The sequence below is a fragment of the Echeneis naucrates genome, chromosome 7, assembly GCF_900963305.1.
Source record: "Echeneis naucrates chromosome 7, fEcheNa1.1, whole genome shotgun sequence".
In the NCBI taxonomy this organism is placed as follows: domain Eukaryota; kingdom Metazoa; phylum Chordata; class Actinopteri; order Carangiformes; family Echeneidae; genus Echeneis; species Echeneis naucrates.
The window spans coordinates 18,579,691-18,605,559 of record NC_042517.1 but is presented as its reverse complement, the minus strand read 5'-3'; the positions used below and the strand labels follow the sequence as shown (position 1 = coordinate 18,605,559).

The following is a 25,869-nucleotide window of genomic DNA, read 5'->3' as shown; positions in this document are numbered from 1 at the left end:
ATTTGTCTTTTCTTTGTTGGTGGGAACAAGGCAGTTGTCAACGGAAACACTCTGTTTTCTGTTTTCTTAAGTTGAAATACTTATTTTAAAGTGCTACTCAGGTAAAATTCAAAGTTCTTATCAATCAAAGGTATCCAAAATATCTTTTAGAGTTTATGTCCTTGAACAGAAGCGTGCCATTAATTCTATTATTGTATATGACGTTAATAGATAATTATATAGTGAGGTAGTTTAGTGCAGTGCAGGAATAAAGATAAAAAAAAACTTCTGCTGTACAAATTGTATTCCTTATTTGGTGTTTTCCTGGATGTTCACCACTTGATGAGAAGAATATGTGATAATTTCATCATTTCGTGAACAGTTTTCAAAACTATCAGAAAAGTTTAGAGAGAATGTGTCACTATGAACTCTGAAACATTTAAAACATAACAAGGAACAGCTGGTACACATCGCTCTTTGATGAGGGCCACAGAGGATCATGGTCTGTAAAAACTTTTCTTCGTGTAGATTGGATTGTTTTGTAAGCTTGTGCTCTCTGGTCAGGTGAACCCTGCAGTGACTCTTTCTCTGCTGGCCACTCGGAGGCTCGATGTTCTCAGGGCTCTTGTTTATATTGCTGCCCAGTGTCTGGGGGCCTCCCTTGGAGCCGGGGCCCTCTACCTGGCCCTGCCACGGAAATCTACTGCAGAACACTTTGTCAACAAGGTCCTTTCTCAAAATATCACTGCGTCTCGAAACACCTCTTAATTATTTAAGTCTTTTTACATTTTTGTCCTCTTCCTCTCTCTCCCGCTCTTCATGCCTCTTTTATGTCCCTCAGGTTCCTATAGAGTTGTATGCTGCACAGGCGCTGGGCATCGAGGTTCTGTGCACCTTCCAGATGGTCCTCACGGTCTTTTCGGTGGATGAACAGCGACGGAGGGAGAGCCCAGAACCAGGAAACTTAGCCATCGGATTAGCTCACTCTGCTGGAGTGTTTATAGGGGTAAGATGGAAAAATCCACTCAGTGATCGTTAATCAGCTGCTTAGTTGTTGATTATTTATATTTGTATTTTGCTGACTTGATGGCTCAAAGATTATAGTTAGATAGTGAGTAGGTTGATTATTGCTGTCAACATTTAGCTTCCTTGTTGCTTTAATTTTGTTTAGAGGGAAGACCACGGGTATCGTCTTAGATATATGTATATTAAAAAGGCACAAAAAAAAGCATAGACCTCCTCACATACATGCAAAGAAACGAGACCTCCTATAGAGTGTTAATTCAAAGCCAAATCATGCTGGGAAGTATTCCAGCTAGTTTAATAATTTGTATTGTGAATGAACAGTGACATGGTTTGACAACTAAAACACAAGTGAACAAGATTTGAACTTGAACTGAACTGTGACCTCTCACTTAATGAATCAAAGCCAGAAACTGTAAGTAATCCAGACGGCACCAGTTTTATTGAAGCTCAGAGGCCACACATGCTGATTATGGGCAGTATATTTATATATCTTAATAATTAAATCCTTATTTATCCCAAAGAAAGATTGAGCTTAAACAACTACGGTGATCAAGGGTAAAAGCACTGATACCGATGAAAACTTTAAAAAAGCAGCAACAATAAATAATAGACAAATTGCTATAGTGTACACATCATTTTCTGTGGACACGTGGCCTCAAAAAGAAATCTCTTGTATGTGCTGTTTCTCTATTAGGGGCGATTCTCTGGTGCAAGTATGAATCCTGCTCGTTCTCTGGGCCCAGCTATCATCACCGGTTTCTGGGAAAACCACTGGGTGAGACAAAATTCAAAAGCTGGTTCCGCACCACAGTAACACCATTCAACAGCCTTTAAAATGGGGTTCAGTCAACGTTCAAGTTCATGTCGTCATAAAACTTTATAGCACTATGTTCTTTCTCCATAAGAAAAGCAAACGGGTAATGTGTTAGTCCATTTAAAACGTTGGTAAGAGTGTCTTATATTATCATTCCAGTGTTTATAGGTACTTTTTTTTAATTCTTGACAACATTTTGGCAAACAAAACGATGCCTTACCAAAGGTTTCAGCACAATTCCTGGCAGGCTGCGTGGTTCATTCATATAGTTTGAATCAATTTAGGGCAACAATGGAGGTAATGGAGGCACAGAGGAATAAAATGCACTGAGCTTGGCTGCACAGACAAGCCTTGATATCAGTTTATTGTGGGTGTTGGTCTGTTCAGATGATTTGCTGATGATGAGTTAGAGACTCTGAATACCACAAGAGTCGTTCTTCTTATTGCCTCAAATGTGAAACTCTTATAGCTTATAATCAAGCTACACTATGTTTATGAGCTGACAGCCTTTCTCTGTGCACACACGTCTCATTGTATAGCGCTTTTCTTTTGCTCGGCTGCAGGTTTATTGGATCGGACCAGTGCTTGGTGCCATGCTGGCTGGAGTCTCCCATGATTTCTTCTTTGCACGCAGCGCCTCTCGTCAGAAGCTGGTGGCGTGTCTGACCTGTAGGGACATTGAGATTGTGGAGACAGCCAGTATGACCGGATCATCACTGTCCACAGTCACGCAGAATGCCATTAGAGCCAAACAGGCCAACAAGCAGGAGAACAACTGAGGAAACGAAGGGGGGGGGGGGGGGGGGGGGGGGGGGTCACACAAAGAAACATGCCCGTTCTGTAATATAGCTGGGATTTTTATGGAGATGGTTAGTGTTCAGCTCATTTATTGTCATTTATAAAAGATTGCAAAATCTAAAATCATAAACTCACTTTGATGCCTTTGATGGCAATTAATTGTACAGTGTTAAGGAAAGGTAAATCATCCCTTTGGCATTATCTGCTATTAATTATTATTACCTTCATATCTGTATTAATTTCTCTGAAAATATACAATCTTAATTAACAAACACAACTTATTTATATCAATTACACACAAATCTCACATTTAAGTCCACTCAGTGAATCGAGTTTGGAGGTGTGACTGAAAGAGCCAGACTAACTGCCAGCGTATTACAAGAAGAAAATAGAGCAGAACATAAGCTCCACTTCTTCAATTTGTTTGCTTCCTGCATACAAAGACCGAATGAGTGACATTTACCATGACTACAATCAATATTTTAAAGCTTAATGTCGACGAGCAAGTGAAAGGATAAAGACAGTGACAATGTGAGGAATGTACAGTAGCAATGAATCAGGAGCTCTTTCTAGAGCTTTGTGACTTTCAGCTCATTGTCTCTATCTGGCCGAACACCTTTACCTTCCTTTGCAACACAACCAGTGCGTCCTAAAGGCTCAGGTTACTCAGAATATGGGCAAAATTTCCTTTTTATTTCCTTTTAAAGAAGGTGAATGAGACCCCTGAGGTCCTCACTTCCAGTCATTAGTCTACGTGAGTGTAGCCGATAGTGTGAGATTTATTGTTATTTCACATTTGCACATCATCAGAATATATATAAGACTCATTGAAATCCTGATGAAAAACACCATTATGTTCACAATTTTCAGTTGCATCCCGTGCTAATGAATGCTTTGAAATGCTAAAGAGGTCCTTGTCCCACACTGCTGGTTCAATGAGACTCTCAATCAGCCCAACATCTCTCTCATGTCTGTGTCTCCAAGCTCTCCTGTTCACAATCAAATGGACTTCATACCTCTGTGATGGCCCTACAGAAAGAGGAACTCATCAGTGGGAAAAAGCTTTTCCAACGTTTTCTCCCACTGTGCTGCTGTATTCAGACATGCAGATGAACATTGTTTTTGTAATATTCTGCTTCAGCTCAAGTACCATCAACACCGATGAAACATAGAGAGAATATGTTTTTGTGCATCAATATTTGATGAACCGTACTTTGTATTGTTTAGTATTGTCTAAAATAAACCCATGTTCGCAACCGTCACCAGCATGGCAGCATAATTCAAATCTATATGCACAGTGCACATGCAAATATGCACACAATAAATGGTTTAAACACACACACACACACACACACACACATACACATAACATGCACAATAGCTATAACTGCCACAGTGCTGCCAGCATTTTGCATTGTGTGTGTTCTGACATGTATAAAAGAGAGTAAAAGGGCAAGCTCAGCGTTCTGCTTTCATCACCCCATCACAACCCCCCCCAGCCCCCTCACCTCCCTCAACAGTGATGACTCTCGACTGGTCAGCATGATGCTTCGCAGTGCCCCCCTCCCCCTCCCCATCCACCTCCCACCTGCATCCCTGCTGTGCTACTGCACCTCTCCATTTACCCAGCTCCAGACACACACAGGGAATATTCAGGGCTTTGATAGTACATCCTCCTGCAACACACTCTCGCAAATTGCTAACCTCTGCCATGCACCTCCTAGAACCTCCTGTCACAGCACACCACATGGCCTGCTGTGATTTGTAAATTATTGTTGACCTGTTGCTCATTGCTCAGTGTTTTTAGTTTTTAGTTTTGTTTTGTTTTTTTTTTTACGAGTTTTAAATTCCAGTGTTTTCACCTTTGCATCGTTTTTCTTTTTTGTCCATATTAGACAGATTTATTGCTTTTTCACCCACTTATGTTTGCACCACATGGCTTTGGCTGTGCAGCAGGATGCTTCAGGGAGCCCAATGGTTGGAGCTCTGATGTCAATGTTCATACTTCCAGGCTTCAGCAATGACCCCTGCCAGCAGGAACATTCTTTTCTCTTAAAGCTAACTGATCATCATCAGCTGTGGATGGTGTTGTAACTGTCTCCAAAATATCCTCCAAACTTGAGTAATAGCTTTAGCTGGTAGCATTGAAGATTTAAGGAAACTGTTTGATAGCTGCAGCCTCTGTTTAATATGTGTTTTTCGTCTCTCGTCCATACGTCGCCCACATGTTTGTTACAGACAATGGTTTCACAGGCTCAGGCATTTCAGTGTATGGGTCAGTTCAGCGCTGTTAGCTTTGCGCACTTCCGTCCGGGGCCCCAACTGTATAATCTGCATGTGTGTATGTGTGTGTGTTTTTGTGTGAGCGTGTGTGTATGTGTGTATTTTCTGCATGTCTTTGTGTATGCATGTGTTTTCTGTTCTTGTGTATCAGCATTTGAGTCCCCTGATTATAACAGTTATGATATGCCGACAGATGGCATATGCCCTGAAGAAAAAACTTTCCCCTCTTTGCTCCAAATGCTCTTCTCTGTGGCTGTCTCTGCCCCCCACCCCCCATTTGAGACCGATCCCTTTCTGTGGTCTTTGTCTATTTACCTCCAATTAAAATCGCTTTCATGGATTTCCACTCATTCTTGCTTCATCTGTTTCTCAGATATACTCCCTCTTTTGGCCTCAGCTTGTTATAGGGGCGACAGAGGGGTTAAGTTTGTTTGATTTAGGATGTCCAGTACCGCCGCCCCCCGCCCTTGGCCCTATGGGGGGATTATGGCGTCACCTGGGGCCCCTGGGGGGGTATTATAAAGCCAATGTCTGGCCCTCTCCCCTCCGTCAGAGAGGCTAAAAGGTCCACCAGACACTCTGTCTAGTCCCTTCTCTACTTTAGAAACATCCTTTAGCATTGAACCCCACCTCTTCTTGAAAACTCATCCCACCTGAGATCTGCACTCACGCTCCCAAATTACCTCACACCTATGTCTTTGCGACAGGTGGACAGAGGTGGCAAGCGAACGGAACTGAGTTGACTTAAACAACCCAGTTCACAGCTTGGTAAAGACCTGCTGAGTGGATTCATCTGTTGACGTTCTGACATCCTGTTTTGTCTTTGAACTGATTCTGAGTGGTTTGATCACTACAAAAAAGGGATCAATTTTTGTTATTTTTGGTATTTGACGAGGACCAAAAAGGTACACATTTACCTTTTTTTAGGTTCATCTGATTTATTTCTTTTTTTTCATCTGGTGGGAAACCTGACGTAAACAGTCACCATGTGGGAGTTCCGGTCCATGAATTTTTGGCGGGCAGTCTTCGCAGAGTTCTTTGGGACCATGTTCTTTGTCTTTTTCGGCATGGGTGCTGCTCTGCGCTGGACCACAGGGCCACATCACGTCCTTCATGTGGCCCTGTGCTTTGGTCTGGCAGCTGCCACCCTCATCCAGTCCATTGGCCACATCAGTGGCGGTCACATCAACCCAGCAGTCACCTTTGCCTACCTTGTTGGCTCTCAGATGTCTCTCTTCCGCGCCATTTTCTACATGGTTGCCCAGTGCCTGGGTGCTGTAGCTGGGGCCGCTGTGTTGTACGGGGTCACACCTGGCAACATGAGAGGAAACATGGCAATGAACACGGTAAGGATATGCTTCTTTCAGAAAACAAGATGTAGAGGCTCTTGGGGGTGATATAGCATTTATTTTACAGCAATTTATTAATTTTGGTAGAAGATTTTAATAGTGGAACAAGTTCAGGTCCAGCTCAACAAATGGGTCCAAGCTGGCCATCTAGTGGAAAACAAAAGACTTAAACAATAATAAAGAGATACTGCACTTACTGTACTTCTTTAAACAAATGTTTGACATCTATTTAATATTTTTCTGTATTCCAGCTGCAGCCTGGCATCAGCTTAGGAATGGCCACCACTGTGGAGGTCTTCCTCACCCTGCAGCTTGTTGTGTGCATCTTCGCCGTAACTGATGAAAGGAGAAATGGACGCCTGGGATCTGCTGCCCTCTCTATCGGCTTCTCTGTCACCATTGGACATCTCATGGGGGTGAGACGTGGACAAACACTAATAAATTCTTGCAAAATGCACACAGATAAGTATAAATAGTATTACAACACGATGCAGTAACAAGTCCTTTGTGTTTCAGATGTACTACACTGGGGCTGGAATGAACCCCGCACGGTCCTTCGCACCTGCTGTGCTCTTCAGGAATTTCATCAACCACTGGGTAAGACCTGAAGGGCCACCGAAGAGGTCACTGACTGACTGTCTGTGTGGATTGCTGACTGTTAACGCTGATGTTTGTTGCCTGCAGGTGTACTGGGTTGGGCCTATGATAGGAGGTGCCATGGGTGCTCTCCTGTACGATTTCATGCTGTTCCCACGTATGAGGGGTCTGTCTGAGCGCCTTGCCACACTGAAGGGCAGCCGACCCCCCGAGACCGAGACCCAGCAGGACACCCGTGGGGAACCCATTGAGCTCAAGACGCAAGCCCTATAAACCTGCCCCTGCCCCCCTTCTCTAACTGGGGCTGAGGGATGAGGGACAAGGCCCTGAGCTACACTAACCCCACCTCCACAGCCCCACTCCCCGCCACCACCCATGTCCTCACACACAATTTCGCTAGACTCACCCAAATACTCACATCTTAAACTAACATGTATTCTCCCAGTGCCACTATAAAAACCAAGACACATACAGGTTCACAACCGTTAACCTCAACACACAAGACTCCTCTACCCGCCCCTCAAGTCTTCTATTCTGAACTGGAAATTGTGTATTTGATAAGTGGTGACCAGAAACTGAACCAGCTTCCACCTAATCTTCATCTGCTTCCGCCTCCCAGCCAAGCCTCCATCTGTGACAGAAGGAGTGTTAAAACCCTGAAATCCAGCACAGAGGTTTGTGAAGGCAGACAATGGAAAAAATGGGGAGACCCAAAAGGCAAGATGAGGGTGAGACGGGGATGTGGGTGTACGGGCAGGCGAGGGTGAGTGGAGGGGTGGGGATTGGGGTTTGGGTAGTGTAAAGAGGGCAACACTCTGGGTTTGTGGTCGTTTCAAGTTGGGTTAGACCAGTGAAGATGGATATGCTTTTCATTATTCATCTGATTTTATCTACATTCTAGTTTTTTTGTTTTCTTTTTTAGGTTCATTTTGTTTTCTGCACTTCAGACACAAGATATGGATGTATGATTCCATTAGATTTTACCAGGGTTTCACTATTTTCAACCACTACATTTTATCTGTGGGTTTGTGTTTGTGTGTGTGTGTGTGGATAACTCTGCAGTACATGTGTGTGTGAGAGTGTGTGCAAGTGTGCGCGTGCGCATGTGTGTGAGCCTGCCGGTATGTAGGAGTGTGTTTGCAAGCATGTGTATGCATGTGTGTATGTGTGTGATCAAGATTGCAGATACAGTACTTTTTATTTGGTTTTATTTTCATTACCGCTCTCCTGTCATGTACCATTAACTGTGTTCATTTTGTCAACAATTTTTAAGACATGATCATTTCTCCTCCCCTCACTGTGGTATTTGCTATGATATTCATTTTTACATAAACCATCTGCTTTTTTGTTCTGCTCTAGCGCATCCAAGGGAAATGTTGTATCCCCGGCTTTGATAGTAGGGCTGTTCACTGCAGATCAGCTGTGCAAGCTTTACATTGAGTCTCCTTTTATTATTTAATCCTTAATGGGAGCACAAGGCATTTCAATAAAAATTTCCATGATGATAAACATAAAAAAAGAAGAAAAAAAACAAGCCAAAAGAAGGTTTGGGTCATTTTTGTTCCTTCAACCTTTGCCCTTCTTTGAGTTTGTGGACATGGAGGGAAAACATGAGCTGCAGTGACCATTTGTGGCCAGAAGATGGGGAAAGGAGCCCATGAGACTCATTTAAAATTAGGCTCCATTTCAAACATCTCATGTGTTATACTACTTTCAGCTATGTAGGGGTTGTTAGGGGAAGACAAGGTCCACCCCTCCAAGGACTGTTGCTTCTGTTTGATAAGCTATTTATCTGACACAGTCTTCTGCTTTTGAACATAACAGCTGATAAAGTACAGCCTGACTCTACATCCCTGACAAAAGAAAGACCGCTCACATCAGGTGATACCCTATGTTTCACTTACATAAAAAATCCAATGAAAACAAGAACAATAAATGTATCTCTGACAAAAAAAACCTTTCAGTGTAGCCACATTCAGATACATGAGGATTACTCCTTTCGGCTATAAATCTCCATTCTTGTCCAGAATATACTAATAAAACACCCCATTGAACTAGATCCATGCACAGAGTGATGCATCTCTTCACTACGATGAACCTGGACATTGTGGTTTATTTTTCCGAGACCCCACATACACCATGCTGATAAAAAGGACATCTATTTCTATTCACCACTGAAAATAATCTTGCACAAATACAATATTCACTCCTGTTTGAGAAAAGGCTTCTTCAAACTACAGTGTTTCACAATAAGGAAGATCCCAGGCGTATTGCTCCCTGATTTAAGAAATTATGTGTCTTCATGGTTTTAAAAACATCTGTCTTTAGGGATGAATGAGATGAGTTGAAGTCAGAGTGTTGAGAAACAGAAGGGTTCGTTTTGATCTTTCCATAGAATTTGTTGAGAAGAATAAAAAAAAAAAAAAAAAAAGCCAAATCATAAATGTTATGGTTTGGAGGAAAGCAATGCAGCCTGTGTATGTTACTTCAAATTTACTGTGCAGTCAAAAAAATGTTTTAATCCAACTCTTGACAACAAAATGAAAAAGCGTCCCCCCCCGCGGAAAAAAAAAAACCAAAAACATTTAGTGACAAAAATAATGACTCACTTGTTATGTGACTCTCCAGGTAGTCATTAAGCAGCTGTCTGAACAGAGAGCACTGTATTAAACCCAAAGTTACCTAATGGCTATTAATCACATTCACTGTAACTCAGTGACACCAGAAAACAGTAGTATGACTGTGTTTTGTTTTTTTTTTTGTTTTGCTTTTTTTAAGAAATATTTATTTTGTTTTGCATATTTGTTTTTACTGTGATGCATGGTTTGGTTTACGGCTACTACACACTGAGAGACTCCAGTATTATCACTAAAGTATCTGTCTGTATTGTGCAGCAGGGAAAAAAAAAACAAAACAAAAACAACTCTGACCAATGCAAAGGGCTCGAAAAGGAGTTTGGTCCTTACACTAGTGTATACTGCATGTCCCTATTTATCTGTCACTAACACATACAAAAACAGACACCAAACACACTCACTCACACTCATTCAGCAAATACACTTCCTGCCACCAACATCTTGATATGTATTGACAGCTATGTAATTTAAGAATTATAGAAAAAAAATCCTAAAGTTCAGGTCATCAGAACAAGTGACTAGAGGAATGTGTGAGAATGATTATTGAGTGTTCACAAAGTCTCGAACAGTAGCAATATAAAAAAAGAACAATGTACCAGTGTTGTTGACCTTATTCATGCTTATATTTCGTTATAATTGCATATTCTGTTGAACTCTGATTATCACCATGCTGTAACTTGACAGCAGTTGACAAAAGGACCAAAGTGATGGGAATAATAAGAATTTTGCTCATTTGAGATGAGAGACTAATAAAAATTAAAAACTGAAAAGGTACGGAGAGAACGAGATCTCTAAGGCCATAGAAACATAACCTTGATAAGGAGGTAATTGGACCTGTGTTTCTGAAAGAGGAACTGGCTCCCAGCTGGGTTTACATCCAGCGTTCAGCTCAGTAACTTCAGAGAAACTGCAGCTGCAGCATCACGTCAGACAGATATTTGTCATAGTCTTTGCCAATGCATTCGCCAGCAGTCAAACTAACTCTAGCTTCTGTACTGAGGCTGACTGTGGGAGAGGATAGTCCAGAAGTCACTCTCACATCAGTCCCTGACATTGGCCACTTATGAAAAACATTCAGATTTGTATGCTGATGAAAATAACAATAAAACGTTTACTACAACAATAATATAAAAGAAAAACAGGAATGAGAGTGCTCTCTAAAAGCCCTTTGATTAAATCACACCCTCTTCATGGTTATCCAGTCTCATCATGATGATGCCACAGCAATGGTCATGTCAGCAGCTCCAGCTCCGCTCAGAGCGGGTCACTGCATTCGGTCAGGCTGGTGCAGAGGGTAGTGGAGGAAGGCCTGTGGAGCGGCAGACACAGCGGCGAGAGCAGCCAGAGGAGGATGAATGGCAGCTGGAGGGGTCGGGGGTGCTGTGAGAGTGGGTGCTGGGGTGCCGGGGGAGAAACTGTAACTGAGGTAGCCAGCGGATGGGGACGGTGAGGGGGCGTAGGGGTACTGCTCCAGTCCTGTTGGGGCGTAGTGGCTGTAGGCGGAGCTGTAGTCCAGGTAAGGAGTGGCGAGCGGTGATGCTGTGGGACTGAGCGGGGTCTGCAGCACCAGGCCAGGATGAAGGAACGCCTGGGGGTAGACGTACTGCTGGGTGAGCCTTCACATGCACACAGAGGAAACAGGGTTAGGACCGGGCAAAATGAACTGATTAAAAACAAGAGGTGCAAATAATAGGATTGCATTAATGCAAAAATAAATCTGCCAATTATTTTCCTGAGTAATTGTAGAACTGGAACACACCAGTTAATAAATACACACCAAAATAATGAATAATGCCCATCGCAAGTGAAATATCTTTTTTTTTTTTTTTTTGGGTCACAGTCCAATAGATAAACTTTTTGTGATGTTGAACAACAAAAAGGATAAACCTTTTTCCTACATTTGATAACATGAGAGCACAGACGTTGAATATCTTTACCTAGAGAGTGATCTAATCCCTAAAAGGATTAATGAAATATTTACAATTCTTTGTATACTTAATAATCAACCAATTGTTGAAGCTCTACTAAGCATTTAACATTAATGGTTATTACTTATCTTTCTCATCCCAATCATGAAATGGATCAACAGATTAATTGTAGATGAAAACATTACATGCAGAATATATAGATGTAGAGGCAGAGCAGGCACAAAAATGACCTAATTAATTTCCACTTCTGACTATCTGTTGGCAAATCTGATTTACACGTTCAAGTGTCTGGGTGAGTTGTGATCGGATTATGAGTTGCCATTTCGAAAACAGTGGTAACCAAAGACACACGATGAAGTTTTAGCACACGAAAATGGACAACAGTTTTGTCCCCTTTCTTTAGATCTCACCCTTTAAAAACCTGAGTTCTCTTTTAGGAGCAATTAGCAGCAGTGTTGCCTTAAAATAGACTTCCTCCCTTGTGTTTAAGTTTAATTAGCACACAGCCTGAGAAATTTTATAAAAGTAACACTTTGTTCCACATGAAAAGTCAACACAATACAAAAAATAAAATAAAATAAATAAATAAATACAATTATTATATATATAAATTACTTTTCACCATAATTGGTTGCAGTCTTTAAATAAAAACGTGGTTGCTGAATGGGGTGACTGTTAACACACCCACACACATGACACAACAGATGTAAAATATGAGGTTGTTGGTACGCTGAGCTTTAACGAGGGGAAAAAGCCCTCCACTGTCCTCCTGTGTTTACTCATGTCCTTGCCTGAAGCTGCTCACTTAACCTGAACTGCCTCCGTTACATCTGGCAACAGCAACAGTGATCATATCAGTGGAATTGGGTTACTCTGCTGTGCTTAAGTAAAAACAACAGAACATGGCAGTATTTAACACTTGGAGTCCCATGATCAGCTCCCACGGTCAAAGCCATTACCCTGACACTAACCTTGCCACCGAGTCTGAACAGATGAACAGAACTCCGAGTGGCGGCCTGCTGCTGATGCTGCTTACCCCTAAACAGAGCCAGGCCAGGGATCAGGTGTGCTTAGACAACAAACACTGGACCAGGGCCCATTCACACACACTCTGCTGTATACACAACACACACAGGCGCACACACCAGTGTGTACATCTGCCACAGCTTTAACTGCTTTAACCTTAACTCTACTTTGAATGTGTTACTGTTTACCGCGTGTGCAAACCAGCAGGTCTCATATAATCCTGTTAATTTTCTAATTGACTAACATGACAGTTTGGTGAAATAGCTGCTGGTTGTGGCTTAATGTTTACAGACAAACAACACAGTGCTGACAATCTTCTTCTGCAACTCTGGTCTAGAAACCGCAAAAAAACAAAATTTTTCCCTAAATGAAGGAAAATGCTGCATAGAGTCGAGCAAAAGGGTTTATGCAGATATTTTGTTTTTTGGAGCAAAAAAAAAAAAAAAAAAGGTGAAATTTCAACTCTGCAGCAAAATGACATCACAGAAGAGAAGTATTAATGTCCTGATACTTTTGATTTTGAAATTTAAAACAATAGAAAGTTGGTGTTTAGTGAGCCTACCTCTGCCAGCTGTTAAGCTTTGGGGTTGAATTATGCTTTGCTTTGAGGTTGTGTTGTAGCTGGGGAGGAAACAAGGCAAGACAGTGGAGAATAGTGGGCTCCAGGAAATATCAACAGATTGAGGAAGAAATTTTTGGTGACAATCATTTAGAGAAACTAAAACTGAAAAAGGCTTGACTGCGATCCCACCATTGGCTCCTAAATGACCTCAAGAAAGACAAGCTGAAACTTTGGAACAGACCTCCTGCCCTCCTTAATATATCAACCAGTATTTTATCAAAAAAATGATACTACACAATATAATTATTCAAACCACTTCACCTTATTCATACATAGAATTACCCTCTTTTGTCCTTGTGTGCATTTTCATTTTCATTTATATCGACATCATTGGAAACGAGGGAAACCCCAATGATTTTAAGTTCAATTAAAAGAATATCACACAGTCTCCATCTAAGCATTTTAGGATAGAAATAATCAACATGCCTGAAAACAAGTGAGAGGGACACGTTGTTACCATTTCCTTCATTTTCTGCCACAAAGGCCACAAAGTTTTAAAACTGAAATGAGCCAGCAACACCTGTGTGTGTGAATGGCAGATGTAGATAAAGCAAAAGTTTCAAAATGATATCGACGTCGCCACATATCATGCCTGACCCCATTTACTGATTGAAAAAATAAGGTAGCACCCTGACAATGATAAAATCTGCAGGTTGATGACACAGAACTACATAAACCTAAAAACAAAGCCAGGCACCCCCCCTCAATCCTTTCTTCTCCTTGCTCCCTCTGTTAGTCAGAAGTGCAGTGTCATTCCCACGGCCATGTGCTGCTGCCTGCCTGCTGCCCCAGTTTGACTGATCCAATGTGACAGTGGCATTGTGGAAGAGGGAGCTGCACCTCAGCCTCTCTCCTCCCTGTGCCTGGCATCATCACTGGCTGTCAAACACACACATTATATATTACTGACCACAGATGCCTATAGAAGCAAGCCTGAATAAGACGAGCACAAGACAAACACACAGTTAACAGGTTGTGTGTTGTCAGTTAAGCATCTTAGAAGAGGATGTGGATAAGTGTGTGCATGTGTGTTAGAGTGCTGTGTGTGTGGTGTGGGGGCATGGCAGTACTAATTGGCACAGCTGCATGGGTGTACACTCACTAACAGACCCATGAGAGCAGAATAACCTCCACTGACTCCCCTCTCTCAGGGTTTACTCCCTCAAAAGCCAGCTTCCTCTGCTGCACTCCCCCTCACTGTCCTTCCGCAGAACCTGGCAGCAGGATAAAAGTACAAGGATGTGCTTAGTAAAAAGACTAATGATAAATCAACAGCCGCTATTTTTTTTTTTTTTCTCTCCGAGGGGGAAGGTCAGGGCTCCTTCAGCGAGGAATGAGCAGGAGGGACGAGAGAAGGGAGAGCTGCTGAGAAGGGAAGGGTCAGCCATCATATCCTTCATGCCTCAGGAAAGTCGTGCTTTTAATAGTTCAGATGAGGGATGTGACGTGGGTGAGTCAGTCAAAGATCCAAACACACACTCACGGAGATGCACACAGATGACCCCCCGCCCTCCCTCCATGAAGACACACACACATAGCTTGAGGGCGGGGGAGCGACAGAAAGGCCAACATCAGCGCTGGACACACTGTTTTTCTCTGACAGCATGCAAGCTCTGCACTTACATTTGATTAATGCAAATAAGACTGCACGAGCAAAATTCTGACTGGATGTTGTCACAGTAGTGAAAGTCCAGAAATTTTCTTGTTGTTTTCAATTGCTTGTACTGATTGTGCAAGTCTAGCAAATTAACACTTATTAACAGTGTGTAGTAATAATAATAATAATAATAATAATAATAATAATAAGAAGAAGAAGAAGAAGAAGAAGAAAATTACTTCTTCATATTTTCTGCTTTTGAATAAATACTTTATCAGATGAATGTCTGTTTGCATTTGCTATGATAAACTGAATTTTTATGAAATAACATTTTTTTGGATTGTTTACCTTAACCATCCACACTACCCCATTTTCAGCCAATTTCTGACTAGTTCTTGCTGTTTTATAAGCCAGAAATATATTAGATTTTAGATCGTGTTAATTACTTTTGGGAGGAGCCAATGGCTTCACACAAATTAAATGAAAAAAATCTATAAAATTGCTAAATATTTGTGGCTTTCCTCACAGATAGTACTGTCTCTTTTCCTTCCTAATTACCAGGTTTTTGCTCTGATACACATTGTCAGTAGTGAGACCTTATAGAGATAGATTTCTGAATAATATCCAGTTAGTTGAATTTATCACAGGTGGACTCTAATTAACACACAGAAACATCTGGAAGATTCATCTTAAAAAAAAAAAAAAAAAAAAAAGATAAAACAAAAAACAAAACATTTACATTGAAAACTGTAGATTTAAGAGGGAAGAATCAGGCTGCAAGAGAACAGTAAATGAAAACATTGAAGGGGAATGAATATTGTCTGTTATTTTATAAACCCAAGTTAATTATGGGGGATAAAAACTATTTGAGTTTCAGCCTGAATTCAAACACCGAACGATGCTGCAATCTGACATAATCGAGCCATAGCAGAAACAGTCAGTTCCGAAAAGGAAAAAAAAACAACAACACAGTAAATCCTCTGCAGTGAGAGGAACCAGGTGATGTTTGGCATTTCTGCTTGAAAAATGACTTGAATGGCAATTAATGCCACTGTGGCAAGTTTTCTTCATACATGCAATTAAATCATGTCGGTGTGTTCCAAACCAGAGAAAGAGCAAATATTGTTGAGCAAAATCAGTCTGAAGCTGGTTTTCCTCTTTTTGCGTCACTGGCAGTTGAAACACTTCTGAAGTCACCACCGGTTAAAAGTTGGAGCTGATCTATTATTATATATTGTTAGGTATGTTGTCGGCGATGGCTCCATAATGCAGCAGAAAAGAATAGAGGAGCAGCATTTTGTGCTGAAAAAAAGAAAAACTGATCAAAATGTGTCATCTTTCAGCAGACAGCTGAACAAAATGGGAAATTTCAGGGCTTTGAACTACTACTAACATGGTAGTTAGTAGTTAATTTTTTTTAATTTTTTTTTTTTTTTTTTTCAAATTAGCTCTTCATGTGACAGAAGTGCTTCTCCTAATTGGGTCCCTCGGTAAGACACCTGAGGGTTCACCATCTACCTAAATCCCCCAACACCAACAGACAGAGAAATAAGTGCAGGCTGAGAGAAAGGAGAAAAGAGAAGAACAATTCAGACAAAGAGGAAACAGGGAGAGTGAGAAAACAGGGGACGTACTGTTGAGTGAAAACTGTTAAGAATGTCAACGTATCAACATGTCGGCACCCAGACAGGCCGATTTAATGAAACACCGATGTTTTGCTCCATCATAAATGCATTTTGCGCACAAAAATCAAGCTCCAGCGTCACATCTATGAGCGACCCCAAGACTCCACTGAAGCCCTCAGCAGCTACACAAGGCCACAGGTGGGCTGTTCATCTGTGCCCCCACCCCAAACCCCTACCGCCTTCCTCTCTGTTCCACTGTTTGTTTCAACAGGAAGTACTACCCTTGTCGCCAACCCTCCACCCCAACAGTCTCACCACAAATCCATCTTCTCCTTCGCTTTCTGTCTTGCAAAAAAAAAAAAAAGAAACCAAAAAAACAAAACCAGAACATTACAGAGAAAAAAAAAACAAAAAACAGAACTCACTTCTGCCAAGCAACCACATTGGGTGCTAAAGGCAGACCAGACAGCAGGCAGCCATGGGCGACAGATGCCTCCCCCCTCCCGACAATGACAACCCCCCCTTCTCCCCCAAACACCCACCCTAACATCTCTCTTTCCTCCCTCTCCCAACTCTGCTGTCTCTCAGAGCTACATTTGGCATCAACGAGTCCTCTGTCATCTTAAAACTTAGAGCAAATACGCAAGAGCAGCAGGCTGAGCTGTGCTTTGTTTGAGTTTGCCTTTTTTATTAACTGTTTACTGCCTGAGTGTCGAGGCAGCGCCATGTGTGACTGTCAGACCCTGAAGCCTCCCGGGACCCCCGCCATGGCGAGAGCAGAGGTGACAGAAATTTTAGGTTAAAAAAAATTGTTCGATATTTTCGTAAACATTTCCATTCTTCTTTTGTGAGCTCGACAGCAGGATAGAAAAAGCTTCACTGTGAGATAAGATTGATGACATAGTTGGTTTGGCTCACTATTGAACTCAAAATGTCTTGTTTAAAATGCCTTCTTCAACACAAACAGATTCAGCTAAAAAGAGATAGAATGTTTTAATTGCTAAGTTTTAGAGGTGCTGTTTGATTAGTTGGGATAATTCTCTCATCTGTAGCCATGACTTAATTTTGGATTTTGAACAGATGTACTGTGACATAAGAGCAAATGCCTTCTATTACAGTCATTTTTTAAAATGATGTCTTTCTTTGGACGACAGACAGTTAAACTGTTTCTTCCTCAGGCGCTGGAGCCAATCCCGACTCACAGTTGGTGAGGGTGGGGTACACTCTGGACCGGTCAATCGCAGGGCCAACAACCGCGGACAATTTAGAGTCACCTGTTGACCTAAACATGTTCCTCTGGATTACCCAGAAGAAACCCACACAAGCACGGAGAGAACATGCAAACTTTGCACAGAACGTCTCCGGGCCCAGAAACCGAACCCTCGACCTTCTTGTTGTGGAGCAACAGCGTTAGCCACTATGCTCCCGTGCTGGTTAAAGGTGCAGTTTTGTTGAGTTCAACTTCCCAGCTCTTTTAACAGTCAGCATCAACTCATATCTCCACTTCCCAGCTTGTTGTCATGTGTTGGACGAAGAGCAACTTTGGCGCTTTTGTAATAAATAATGATAATAATAATAATAATAACAACAAAAATTTATAGAGCCCTTTTCAAAACAACTGTTGCAAAGCGCTTTATAAAGCACCAAATAAAATCTCAACAGCAGTGAGATCTATATTTACAAGATTGACAGTGACACTGACAAACCACAAGGCTTGATTTGCTGTGTATTCATTTTATGTGCAGGTGAGGAGACAAACAGCAATGGTGCCGATAATAGCAGTTTGCATTTCCTGTTGTGTGGATGTGAATGTGCCATTCACTCAAGAGTATAACACCTCCTGCAGCTGTGCTGAGATCTCTTGAGGTTACAGTTGTTAGTATCACTTCTTCTTCAACACAAGGCTTTTTTCTCCGAGCATGCCATGTCAACCAAACCAAACCAGGTTTACATCATCAGGCTGGTTTTCTGCTGAAAAGGTTTATGAAATAAAGATTACTGATCTGTAATAAAGCAGTAACACTGATTAAATCACTTATTGTGTGCCTTAGTGTAAAAAAAATCAGCAGCTTGGGAACAGTGAAGAACTTTAAACAGAACAGAACATTAAAACTGGACTATTTTCTCAATTAACTGATTGGAAATGTGCTAATTTTACAATGTATTACAAAAATCATCTTGGGAAGATCTTTAAAAAAGCCAACTGTTACACACGTCTTAAAGCTTGATTGTGTGGGTGTTGCTTCACCAGAAAACAAAGAGTCAGAATGTGTGCATTTGCCATTCAGGCTTCAGTCTGCCAGGTGACAGAGCTGCGATTCCCCCTGGAAGCAGAGATTAAATATATGCAAAAGAGCGACTCCCTCTTCCTTGAACGTCTGCCCTCACTAGGCTTTCAATCAAGTCCATCATCACTCATTCATGGACTCATCTGGGTCAGCCTAAATTCCCTCATCACTCATTCAGAAATTGAGGACTGCAATATTAATAGCACTCAGAACAGTTGAGGTCTTTAATGGACTTTCCTGTAGCCCCAGGATCAGAAATTGTTGTCCCATAGCAAGTCAGTTCAAAGTAATCTTTTCCAACCGTTTCTCAAAATACCTTGAAAAGAAAGAAGTTACATGTGTCTTAATCAAAGAAACTGATCCCTCTTTTCCACAAAACGAAAGGTACATACACTCAACAGATAACTGTGACTCTAGGTGACATTATCCATGTCTAGGATCTCTGAAGCAACAGTGATGCACCAAATGTCTGAGTCAAGCCTGAGTAAGTGCTGTTAGAGGAGCCGGCCATGCTAAACTTAGACAACAAGGAGTTACAGGATTTGACCTGCAGTCTCTTTACTGTCTGTGGCAGCGCTAAGAATGAATCACCGTCCATGTCTTAGGGACTTAGGGACTGAGTCAAAGAGGTTTCCTTTAGTGTTCACACGCTCTCAGTTCACAGACTGTGAGACTGGAGGAGGAGGCGGATGCCCTTCCCGAGTGGATAGCATTGAGCTTCTATGTCGGTCAAGTTCACCACAAGCTTCCATCACTGCCGCCATTCTGCTTTCAGGTTTATTACGAGTTGGTTCTGTACACAAAAACCTCTAACACTGGGAATATCATCTTATACTGAAATACTGATACAAACAGAATGTCATTTTCTGAGGAGAGGTTGAATATCTTCGACTGATCCAGCCGAAATACCTGCCAAAGCAAGATATGTTATTTGGTCTACTAATAATTATTTTCCCTGAAAAGAATTCAAAAATATTGATTGTCATTGCAGCTCTAACTATTTTACCATTACACATCACATTGCTGGTTAATTCGAGAATAAGAATAGATTACCTCTGTGACTCAAGTGCATGCAAACACACAAGAGGAACAAACACAGGCTAATAATGTACATGAGGCATCAGGCTGTGTGGCACTGTAATTATAATTCCCCATGGAAACTGTTCTCACTCCTTCATCACATTATATGACATTTCATAGAGAGGCGGTAGGCGAAGTACACACTAACTCAACTCAAATCTATGTGACCTCTTCTTTGCCTTCTCTCATTGTTGAGTGGGAGAGACTGCAGCTGAGCACTAGTTTATGTTTTTGCTCTGTAGCGCTTTAACAGAGAGAGCTGTGATCACAGCGACCAAAGGGTTTGCAGTGGAGTTGGCTTCACTAGATGTTTGCCCCCCCCTTCACATTACCTTCAACATCAGCATTCTCGATGGCCATTGCCAGAAAAACTAAAGCTGCAGTCACAGTTCTGGTGTTTTCCATGTGGTTGTGTATCACTGGAGCCACTTTGGAGGAGCTGCACTTTGGCGTACAGCTCAGACTGTGACACCTGAACTCATTTTGTCTTGATACACTCACAGATACTAAACAGGACGAAAAACTCGGCTGACATATTCACATCATAACCCAACTCTACATTGTCTCTGATGTGTAAGTGAAACTACAGAATTCAGCTTTTCTTGTGTTTAACAGACCAGAAAGACATGTACAGGCAAAGATAAAAAAAAAAAAAAAAGTGTGATTCCTGCTTATGACCACAAGTGCTTTTTCTTTCTCTCACTGTAGAGTGGCACCAAATCACCACAACTCAAGTGGATTAAATGAGAGCTCACAAATGTCAAGGACAGAGGAGTGAAATGTATTGTGTTGAGGAGGACACGGCAGGTGAGGGAGAGAGGTGGAAATAAAGGTATTGATTCTCCTTCCTCTTACCCATATTGCCTCTGAGCCCATGTAGGATGGACTTGCTGAACTCCGACAGAGAGACCTGCAGACAAAGACAGAGAGAGAGCGAGAGAGCGACAGAGAGAGAGAGAGAGAGAGAGAGAGAGAGAGAGAGAGAGAGAGAGGGAGGGAAAGAGAGTTGAGATATTTTAGCTATCGGCAGTACACACACCGAGAGAGAGGGCAGAGCTGATTCTCTGTCTCTGCCTGTCTCAGATGTTAGCATGTATGCCAGGGTATCAGAACCGGACAGCTATTCCCTCAGCATTCACATTCACACGTATGGAACATTCACACAAATAATGATGCGCTCTTGCTCACAAACATCTGTGACCTTGCTGTCTCCAGAGTTCGCCAAAAATCAGCTGAGGCTGAGTAAGAAAGGACCAACTTCTCCTCCTCCTCCCTCCTCCTCCTCCTCCTCCTCTTTCCCTCTGCTCTGACTTTATTTCTACATTCCTCCAGCTGTACTGCCATGACTTCACCAATTCTCCTCTTTTATTCAAATATATATCCAAGAGCACTTGTTTTTCCTCTTTAACAGGACAAAGAGGGGACAGGCGCTGAGTTATTTCTCGCCCTTGACAGTCCCATCCCCTCTTGCTCCTCTTGTCCTCTCCCTCTCCTATTCTCTCGCTTCTCTCAAACACAATAACAAAATACCAAGCGCTGCCATGTCCCATCAGCTGCATGCTTGGGGAGTTGCATCGCAGTGCTGGTCCAGGAAAAAGGACACAGTCAGTCGTTGGCGCCGCTGTTTGTCAATCACACCTAAATGTGGCAGTGTTTCAGCTGGTGAGCTTTAAGTGAACCAGCAAAGGGAGAGCTATTGTAAAGGTCTGGTGTGCACTGAAATGTTGGAGGGAAGCACAAAAGTATGTACACTGCTTGTACACTGAATAAGCCCTGCAGCATGAAAGCCATGCATTAACTCAAGCACAAAGAGGGTGAATGTATGTGGTGGGAATGAGCAGAGACAGTTCTCTGGGTGATAAGCACGCCAGTGGTTTTGCATGTTTTATCCCACCAAAGTGAAATTTGTACATTCATTTATTCGTTTCTACGTTGATTTCCTACCTTCCTGCCACAGATTCCAAGGACAGACTTAAAACTTGAAGGGAACTATCAGTTAATCATTTAACTACTGTTGTTATTTATTTTTACAAAAGCTACATTTGTTTTGCTAATTTCATTCAAATTAGTGCCCAAGTTTGTGTCTGTTGCTGGTCTTGATCTCTGATTACTCATATCTCTGTATGAGTAACTGGAACAATATTTGGATTATTTTGTGTCTATATGTAGGTTGGACTTGATTGCTCATTCTCGCATTGCTTTTTGGCAGTTTGAACCACTGTTTGGTTTTGACATCACTGCTAGGGACCACTGTTGCATGTTCATGCCCCCGTCTTTTGCGCCATCAATCTTTACTTTAGCTGCAGCTGTGGCGTTAACTCTTCAACCGTGATAAAAACAGTAGAACGTCATCAAAGACAATCTCTCAAATTCATCACCATCTGATACAGTACCATCACTTTAAGTAAATATTCAGTGCAACTGATCTGCAAGATGTGACAATTTCCGCCAACAAAAGAACCAACATGTCTGTCGCCCACGTGTGAGCTTGCAAGATGTTTGTATTACTCAAAACACCTTAATTTATTCATTACAAGGGATATGAATATATCTCGAATCAAAAGGAAATAATTTTAATGGCCAACAGCAGCAGTAAGGTGTTGTAGCTGCTGTAATGGTGATGTCTGTGTAGCCAAGAGCTGCAACGCCTTAGACCTCCATTCTGACAAAAGACAACAGCATGAGTTACACAGTTGCCCTGGGTGAAATGTTCCCTCATTAAAATGAACATGGGCACCATAATTTGTTTTTAGTGCAGCCTACATACGTCCTCCTGTGGAGACTAAGAGACCAGTTTCGCATCTGAAAATAATCCCACGACACAAACAATATTTACTGCTGGACTAAGATTTGCTAAATAGCTAAGATGTGTTAAGGGATTCCTGAGCCTTTGCCTAACGTGAAAGAGTACTTGCTATACCTGTTTTTTTTTTTTAAAGATATGTGTCGTCAGAAGGCATCATTGGGCTTGGAAATGAAAACGATAACAGTGTGGTGAGGTCAGATATTAGGAGGCACAGCCGGATCCCTTAAGTGTACTCTTCTTATTCAACTGAGAAAAAAAAAACATGCTGGCACGAATCTACATATCTGTTTAGCAAAGAACTAACACACTTACTTGTCTGAGAGCTGCGAGGCTTTGCTCCCAGGTACGCCAGGTTCACATTGGCCTTCCTGCCATCGATGATGGGATTTGCATCTTTGCACGCCCGCTCCGCTGCTCCCTTGTCCACCATGGTCACCTGTTGACAGCGTCACAGCATTTCTGATTCATATGACTCCTCAGGCTACACAACTGCATCAGGTGAAAGTTTATCTCTCCACTTTGAAGGTAGTGATCCAAACATGAGAGGTCAGATGAACCAATGGACGCTGTGCAGAGTCACCCAGAGGGAGCTGCTGTCTTTGTCTCTCCTCAAATTATTCAATCTTTGAGCTCAATGTGTGAGGACACAGTCTCCACTACATGAGCAATCAGGGTGTATTAATGCTTCCAGTGGATTATTGGCTGAGTATGAGGGCAGATGTGGGCTGATATGTAGGAGGCATTTTTTTTTTTTTTTTATGGCTGAGTTGCCGAAGATGAGATACTGTGATCTACCTTGAGGGAGTGAATTGAGGAGTGGGCAGATAGCAATGGGAAGGGGAAGAAAAGATTAAGACACAAAATCCAGCCACATACAGGCTGGAGATAAATACACAACTAATAAATGAGACTCTGGAAGTACCACCACGCTTGCTTTAGTTTTACAGCATCAGGCTCTGGCAAGCGGATAGTTTGAAATCAAGGGATAAACTGAGCATGGGTAAACAGCTACACGCACACAGCTGATGATTTAGACAGCTTGAAGTCAGTTCTCTTCCTATCAGGCTCTCTCTCTCTCTTTAAATTCAAAATCGCAGTCACTCATACAAAAAAAAAAACAAAAAACACCAAAACCATCGAAGCAGAGAGGGGGAAGGGCTGCGAGGGCGGAAGTCAGAATGAAACTACTGCAGCCTTATCTTGCAGAGCCAACTGACAAGTCACACCTCTGTGACCAAAGACTAAACGCCCCCAATTCCCCAACCCACATCCACCCTCTCTCTCAAACACACACACAGCAGAAAGAGAGACATCTGTCCACAGCTGCAGCAGCTTATTACCAACTCGTGTGTGTTTGTGTATGTGTGCTCGTTGCTGCACACAGAGCAGCACAGTGTGGCCCCTAACAACGAATGTCTGTGTGTGTGTCTCATTTTGTACTTTGAGGCAGCAGAGATAATTGATGACACACCTATTAGAAATAACCTGCTGCTCATGCTCCAAACATGTGACACACTGAACTGCTGCTGGAAGTGACAGTCTGTTCAGCCTCCAAGGCCCAGAAAAGAAACACCCTGCATCAGATCGTGATACTGAAAAGGAGCTTTACCAAAAAAAAAAAAAAAAGAAAAAAAAAGTAATTAACCAGAATGATAAGATTACTAATTACTCGCTGTAACAGACATGATCTAGTGTGTGTGTTTTTTGTTCTAATGGCTGATAACACTTTAATTAAAAACCCATATTTCACCCTCCATGCGCCCGTTCATTCTCTCAGAAAACAGTTGGGGAACTTACGAAGCCGTATCCTCGGGATTTTCCGGTCTGCTTGTCCGTGATCACCACCGCTTCATCGATTTCCCCAAAAGTCTCGAAATATTTCCGAAGTGAGTCGTCGTTGGTGTGATAAGGCAACCCGCCGACGAAGATCTTGGTATAAGTTGTGTCCTTCTCCATGGTGGGGTGCATTATTTCTAACGGAACCCCGACGAGCTGACCTAAAAGCAATCGTGAACTCATGCGGCTCGAAGGCAAAAACCAAACGGAGAGAGACTCACACAAAGAGAAATAAGAAATCGGCAGTATAACTTTACGCTCCGAGCGGCTGCTATAATAATAATAATAATAATAATAATAATGATGATGATGATGATGATAATATTAATAATAAGAGTGAGTCCATGGCGGAACACGCAGCCTCCAGACGCCTCACATGCAGGTTTTCGATTAACAGCCTTCCTGACAGGTGTCTCGGACCTTCTTGTCTCTTGTTCCGGGGAAAAAAAAAAAAAAAAAAAAAAAAAAACAACAACCAACTCCCCCCCCCCCCCCCCCCCCAAAAAAAAAAAAAAAAAAAAAAAAGAAAGGGGGGAAAAAAAAAAACCAGCTAAAGTCTTTTAACGTCGGTGGGCGCGTCTTTCGGACGCCCACTCGGCGTCTGGCCCAATAGACGAGCGGTGCGTCCATCGGCGCATCCCGCCTCCTGCTCCACCCTGAACACACAGGAAACCCCCACATGGCAGCTGAAATACTTTTAACTGCCAGCAAAATGGAGAAACAGTGAGATTATTGGAAATCTACAGTTGGCCTGACGAAAAGAGGAAATAATATTGATTTATCACTGCTATTATTAATATTAATCCCCGCGACCCAGAAACGGAAAAGGGGTAGAAGATGAATGGATTATTATTATTATTATTGCTGTTGTCAGGTCCACTGTCAGGCAGATGGGAGGAAGACTGTGACAGCATTGATACAAACAGCTCAAAAAAACTGGCAAACCAAATTTCAAAGGCTGAGAAAATTTTTTGGCTTTTTTTTTTTTTGTAACTACCGCACCTGCTGGATTAGGGGCTGTAATAGTTTTATCTGAGGGGTTCAGAAGGTGCTGATCTCTGAATTTAGGGCAGGAACAAGAAAAAATACAATTGGTCGATGTGATTGCTGGTAACATTTCTAACTGATCACTGATGAAGAAAGTCAATATATTATCTATCTAAATTAAAGTAGCTTCTTTAATGTGATATTGCTATATTAACCAAACATACACAGGCTAGTTGAACTGTATGCCATGTTTACATTGTGTAGCTCACTTTATTTCAGTATCTGCATTCGAGTCACAGAACACAAATAAAACTATAGATTGCCACCTTCCGAAAACAGCGGAGGAAGTTTCTTCAGAGATGGGAAAACCAAAGTTGTACACACAGCTGAGGCCAGTGGTCAGTGCTGTTAGATAAACAGTCTGGATTTCCCTTTAGTTCAACGTTCAAAATACTTCCCTTTCTGCGTAAAAGCGTGAAATTTACACGAAACAGAGACAAATGCAAAAGCCGACTGTCAGTGTGCCACATCATCTTGGGAAAGAGATGTTGAGAGAATAAAGAGGTAACCCTTTATGGCTTTATTTGTATTA

General features: G+C 42.0%; 3 protein-coding genes across 3 annotated transcripts in view; 2 read left to right on the top strand and 1 right to left on the bottom strand.

The window, feature by feature from the left end:
- The window catches only part of LOC115046676 (aquaporin-4), a 3,509-nt gene extending 911 nt beyond the window's left edge, over positions 1 to 2,598 (top strand). Inside the window, exons 3-6 of the mRNA XM_029507197.1 lie at positions 544 to 705; positions 821 to 985; positions 1,700 to 1,780; positions 2,383 to 2,598. Coding sequence (XP_029363057.1) covers positions 544 to 705; positions 821 to 985; positions 1,700 to 1,780; positions 2,383 to 2,598 — 624 coding nt within the window. The remainder of the gene's footprint in view (positions 1 to 543; positions 706 to 820; positions 986 to 1,699; positions 1,781 to 2,382) is intronic.
- Positions 2,599 to 5,886: 3,288 nt separating this feature from the next.
- LOC115045944 (lens fiber major intrinsic protein-like) lies at positions 5,887 to 7,119 on the top strand. Its single transcript, XM_029505944.1, has 4 exons — positions 5,887 to 6,246; positions 6,501 to 6,665; positions 6,766 to 6,846; positions 6,934 to 7,119. The coding sequence occupies exons 1-4, from the start codon at positions 5,887 to 5,889 to the stop codon at positions 7,117 to 7,119; spliced, it is 792 nt and encodes a 263-aa protein (XP_029361804.1).
- Positions 7,120 to 9,596: 2,477 nt separating this feature from the next.
- On the bottom strand, positions 9,597 to 24,714 carry rbm38 (RNA binding motif protein 38). Its single transcript, XM_029505942.1, has 4 exons — positions 24,252 to 24,714; positions 22,767 to 22,890; positions 20,504 to 20,558; positions 9,597 to 11,098 (listed from the first exon to the last, which is right to left on the bottom strand). The coding sequence occupies exons 1-4, from the start codon at positions 24,471 to 24,473 to the stop codon at positions 10,747 to 10,749; spliced, it is 753 nt and encodes a 250-aa protein (XP_029361802.1). The 5' UTR covers positions 24,474 to 24,714; the 3' UTR covers positions 9,597 to 10,746.
- Positions 24,715 to 25,869: the final 1,155 nt, after the last annotated feature.